This window comes from Austrofundulus limnaeus, unplaced genomic scaffold (genome assembly GCF_001266775.1).
Source record: "Austrofundulus limnaeus strain Quisiro unplaced genomic scaffold, Austrofundulus_limnaeus-1.0 Scaffold411, whole genome shotgun sequence".
Taxonomy (NCBI): Eukaryota; Metazoa; Chordata; class Actinopteri; order Cyprinodontiformes; family Rivulidae; genus Austrofundulus; species Austrofundulus limnaeus.
Window position 1 is genome coordinate 110,922 of NW_013952813.1, and position 5,811 is coordinate 116,732.

Below are 5,811 nucleotides of genomic sequence, written 5' to 3' on the forward strand. Positions count from 1 at the left end.
TGCTGCAGCATTTCCCGACGCTGATTGAAGCGAGTCCACCATAGACTTTGTATGTAAACCTGATGCTCCTGATGCTGAAATCGCGTTTGATGTGAACGCACCATCAGTCATATAGCAGCCAGCCTTCATCTACCGGCACACACATGCATCCTAGCAGCTGGCCTTCATCCACCAGCTCAACATTTATTGGCAGTCCGTCTACACCACTCGGCTTGACATTCATTCTGCACTCAGTTAATGTTGTGCGGCTTCGACCTAAATCTCAGCCTTTCTTTTGAGGGCTCATAGAAAAACACCTATTTATGTACTCCTAATTTGTCGGCTATCCATATCATGTATCGTCGTCCTCATCATTCCCTAAATTGCATTCAGGTCCTGCTAGTTTAATGTGGCCTCAAACTCCTCGGCTTCGGCCTCTTTTGGGGGGATTAAATCTCTACCCCAACTTAAAGCATCTCATATGAGATTACAGCTTCACTCAATGCTCTCGTCGTTTGCCGGGGACCGAGCGCCAAACTCTAATGCCATTTATGTCATAACATTGTTGGTCTGGTCATGTCAATAAACCTCCTAAATTTCATTCTGTCTTGTGTGAGTCTTTCCAGGTTGAAATAGAGTTGGTGACAAAAATTCAGCCTGGAAGACTGGTAACATTAGCTGCTCCTGCAGACCTCCATCTCAAGCTCAGCTGTGTCCAATCATCGCAACTCAGCTTCGTCCAATCAGCTCCTGTCTGTCAGTAAATAAAAGCCAGCCACCTCGTTCACTCTGTCTGTGTGCCAGCTGGCCGTCGGCCCGCCACCACCCCTCCTCCACCATTCGTCTTCTGGAGGGAGTGCGTCTCGACTGGTGCTTGCACGTTTGGCCGTGTCTCTTCCCATCCCTCAACCCAGCCGGTCGAGGCAGATGGCCGCCTGTCCTGACCCTGGTTCTGCTGGAGGTTTCTTCCTGATAACAGGGAGTTTTTCCTCTCCACTGTTTGCTCAGGATGGGAGTCTGTGATGAAGTCATTCAACACAAACTTCTGGCTTCTTCTTTAGATCTTTTCATGACCACCACCACCAGTGTCGAGCCCCGGAGGGATTAAATCTCTAACCCTAACTTAAAGCATCTCGTATGAGGTTACAGCTACACTCAGGGCTCTCGTAGTCTGCCGGGGTCCGAGCGCCAAACTCTAATGCAGGGGTGCCTAAACATTTTCTCTGAGAGGGCCAAAATGAAAATCTATCCAGGGCTGTGGGCCAAATGCAGTAATATAATACATGAAATACGAATATTTTTTAAGTAAAGTCCTTTATTTTTAGCGATTATGCTATGCAATGGCCCTCTTTTGTTTAAGTCTGTGCGCTTGGATAAAGTCTGCCATAGCAAAGGCTCATGGGACATATCATAAATTGATAAAATATGAGTTTTTGTGGCCTTATAAAGTGTGCAAATCTACATGTGGGGTTAAATCTGATCTAAATATTTATTGTTGTCATTTCATGTTTCATGTTTAATCCTAATAAATCAAAGCTAAAGTCAACAGCATGAATGAAAACTACCTTCACTACAGGCCAGCGGTCACTCTTTCAGAGATGAGGATGTTCTCATTCTTGATAGAGAGGAACGTTGGTTTGAGAGAGGAGTAAAAGAAGCCATTTTTGTGAAGAAAGACCGTCCATCATTAAACAGAGGTGGAGGCGTCTGTTTTCAGTTGTCCCCCTCATACAGTGCTGCTATTGCCAGTATCACTCCACCCCCTGTTAACAATAAGTGTTAATTAGGTGTCAACGATAGCCATGTGATGTGAGTATCAGTCACATGGAGGCAGMGCTTAAAAGCCTGAATTTTGCCTGAAACTCTCAGACTGAAGAAGTCTCTTGGAGGAGAGACGAAACGTTTCATTAGAGAAGAACCCGTCCAGAAGACCTATACAATTTTTTTTCTTTTTGATTTTTTACCTGGATTACTGAGATGCATCAGGATACCTTCACTACAGCCCTTTTATATAGTCATTTGACCAATGGAAATACTGTGTTTCTACATAGAATAACAGGTTCCAACCTTTTAACTTTGGCAACTGTTGGTGGGCCGAATCAAATGGCTTGGCGGGCCAAATTTGGCCCGCGGGCCCCACTTTGGGCTCCTCTGCTCTAATGCCATTTATGTCATAACATTGTTGGTCTGGTCATGTCAATAAACCTCCTAAATTTCATTCTGTCTCGTGTGAGTCTTTCCAGGTTGAAATTATAATGTGTGTGAAGGGCACACTGGTGGGTGTCAGGTGTTTCCTTCCCTGGAAATTTTTATTAAAGTAGATTCTGTTTCTTGCATTCTGGTGTATTTTCACAGGTGGTTAAACATATTTTACCTTCAGAAATAAACTTATTTCATAGCTATTTTACAGACAGATTCTTCATTCAACTAGTGTATGAATCAAACAGCTTTTAAGCTCCCTGCTGTGGCTTTGATATAGAAATTAATGTGACAGATGATCACATATGAGTTTAGAGTTCTATTTTACTTTTATTTTGTTTTTTCTTGATTTAGTTTAATTTGTTACACATGGCATTGTGCCGAGCAATGACGTCACTACTACATGATTAACACCAAATAAAAATATTAATAATTTTACCCAATAAACAGTTGTAATTATGATAAACATCAACATTTACTTTTTTCTGCTTTAGTGATAGGCCGACTCACAACCAAAACTTGACATGACATCATGCAACCTGCAAATAAAAATACAAAGCAGTTTCTAAAAGCTTATTCAACAAGCAGCTTTGCATAAAAATCAAAGCAATTACTAAGGAACCAAAACCAAGATACCTAGCACTGTTTATTTTATTTTATTTTTGTGGTTCACACTCCAATGTCCTACTTCCTGTCCTCCTCTTCCTCATTTTTTTCCTTTGTTCCTCTTACATCTCCTCCTCCTCCTCCTCACCTCTATGACTAGCATCAAACTCCATGACTGACCTTTTCAACTGTAAATAATAATAATACATTAACAGCACTTTTACAAAGAATTCAGTGTTATAATACAAACACAATATTAAGAAAAGCTCTGCACACTCCGATCCTCCACAGTCACTATTAAATATTCCATTGGAGAAATCTTGTATATACATGCATGTTCACAACCGCTCACAAACAGGTGCTCTGATCCGGGGGGTTCTGACTGGTCACTGAGTGTGTGTATATGTCTATGTGTATATAAAGACAATACTTATGAATGTAGACATGTTTGTATGTGCATATCTTTATATATGTATGGGTATGTGTGTATTTTTATATATGCCCTCCATATATTTATCCATTTATTTTTCAGGTGAGCGGACAGATGTTGGGTGTGTGGTCCTGTGTTTTGTTGGTGTATATTTAACATACTTCTAATCGCTATTATAATCTTTCTATCTTTCTAATTACTTCTCTCTCTGTTTTTCTCTGTCTCTATTTTCTTTTCACTTAAAAAAAGTCACTGATGATGAAGAAATAAATAAACTAATATTCGGTTTCGTTTTCTACTGAAGTGACAAAAAAAAAAGAAAAGCTCCACACCCACACACACCCACACACACACCCACACACACGCACATGTTTGTTTCTCGACCCCGTGGGGACCTTCCATTGACTTCCATTCATGTTTTTAGACTTTATATCCCAACCCTGACCATATACTCTAAAATTAACCTCACAGAAACTTACCTGACCCTAAAACTAAACTAAACCTTGGTCCTAAACCTAACCCCACACCTGTAACATGCATTTGGACCCGTGGGGACCTGACAATGGTCCACATGATTCACTTCGGTCCCCACCTGGCTGCTTTTTTTTTTTTTTTTTAAAAAATACCCCATMTTGTAGGAACACCCCCCCCCCCACACACACACACACACACACAAACACAGTAAACAAATCACTCACTGCAACGTGTTTTTCTTGAGCTGGTAAAAACAGCTGTATTATATTAAGAACAGGAAAACAGAATATTTCCTGATTTATGTTTTCTTTTGCAATAAAGAAAAATGTCTTCTTCTCAGTAAGCATTGGTTCATTTAAATTCTAGTTATTAAAGCAGATTAAAGGTTTGTGTATGCAGGCTGTGGGCCCTGAACACACCCAGAAACACAAACACACATATAGACCAAGCCTGGGATGAAGGACCATGAAGAGTGCTAACCTGTTGATCCTCAGTCTGGGTCCATGTCGTCACTCTGTCTGGCTCTAAGCCCAACCCCACCCCTCAGTTTTTCTCTTCATCACTTTCTATTTTCATTTTAACGTCTTTGCTCGTTTTACCTGCTCAACTTTCTTCCTCGTTCTATTGTTCAATTTGGGAGGGGCTGTTTGATTCCTCTACCAGCTTTATAGGGTATATATTAAATAAAAATAATTTAAAAACAAATCACAGAACTCACAGAAGGCCAGTCCGCCCCTGCTCTCAGACAGAGCAGAACTTAATTATTGAACAACATTATAACATGGAAACTTAGACTGTGAACAATATTTTAAAAAGAAAAAAGAAAAAACAAAGTAAATACCAAAAGATTAAAAAAAATGTAATAAAATGGAAGAGAGGGAAAAGATAAAGAAATAGTTTCCCCCTTCAAGGAGTTCACTTGATTTTACCTGAGTTTATGTCAAGCTTTGTTTATGTAAATTATAAAGGACTACATTTTCAGAGTTTTTATTTGTTTAGTGGAGCATTAGTGGAGGTTACCTGAGGCTGAGGCGGGTAAAAATGAGGGGCCCCGGGCTGTGGCCCGTCCTGGTAGGGAGGCGGCGGTGGGTTCTGCATCATGACGGACTTCTCATCGGTCCATCCCGATGGAGGAGCACTGGGAGACTTGTTGGGATCCATAAATGAAAAACCCTGGGTCCTTTTTGAAGTCAATTTAAAAAACAAAACAAAAAAATTCTCGACGAATTTCCACTGAGAAAGTTCGAATCGAACCTTTTCTAAACAGACTGGAGCTCCTCTCAGCAGCACAGACCTCGTTATGTGAGACGAGCGGTGATGAGGAATGATGATCCTCACTAACGAAGCTGCGCAACAGGAAACTAGGACTTCCGGTCAGGACTTTCAAACTAAAAGCATGAACAAAAAATTGTTGTGGGCATGTTTAGGAAACATGCTTTTGAGCTAAAATATGTCAGACTGAATGCAATTATTTTTTTATACAGAGTTTTAATTTAGAGCAGTTTCCCTAACGGTAAATGTTTATTTTTTTTAAACTGTAGCCTTACTTTATTTTTTAAACTGTAGGGAGGAAGGAGGCTGTGTCGACTCGAGGCATCCACACAGAAATTTAGGAAAGCAGAGCCACATTACCACACAGAGGCTCCTTTAGGTAATGCACTTTACTGTCATTATTAGGTTCTGTGTAAATCTGTCAACAGGACAACAGAAACAGCTGCTGAAAAGTTAAGAGATCTTTTTTTTTCTTTGCATTTTTTTTTGCAGTTGTTAATGGTAGGCTAACACTCCAAAATGTTAATTAAAACAATTATGTTTACCAACATAGAGCTAGGCATAGATTAAAAATTTTTAATCGTGATAAGCTCAAGATATTTTTGCAACTAACTGCGATTAATCTCATTAATATGCACAGCATTTAATAAAGACTTGAAGATGTTTATAGGATTTTTAAGGTACTGATTTCTATAGAAAAAGGTTCAATGCATTTTCAAAAACGTTCAACAAATAAGGAAAGCAAGTAATTTTTGTGTGGTTCGTTTATAAGAAAAAAAATTGTCAGGTATTTTTTTATTTTAAAACTAAATTAGAAAAACAGCAATTGCCAAAATAACAAACCCTATGAT

At 39.6% G+C, this 5,811-nt stretch overlaps 1 protein-coding gene across 1 annotated transcript in view; it reads right to left on the minus strand.

Annotated features, from left to right (window-relative positions):
• LOC106528895 (proline-rich transmembrane protein 1) overlaps positions 1-5,004 on the minus strand; it is a 33,510-nt gene extending 28,506 nt beyond the window's left edge. Inside the window, exon 1 of the mRNA XM_014024179.1 lies at positions 4,709-5,004. Coding sequence (XP_013879633.1) covers positions 4,709-4,849 — 141 coding nt within the window. The 5' untranslated portion in view covers positions 4,850-5,004. The remainder of the gene's footprint in view (positions 1-4,708) is intronic.
• Between the last annotated feature and the right edge of the window lie 807 nt (positions 5,005-5,811).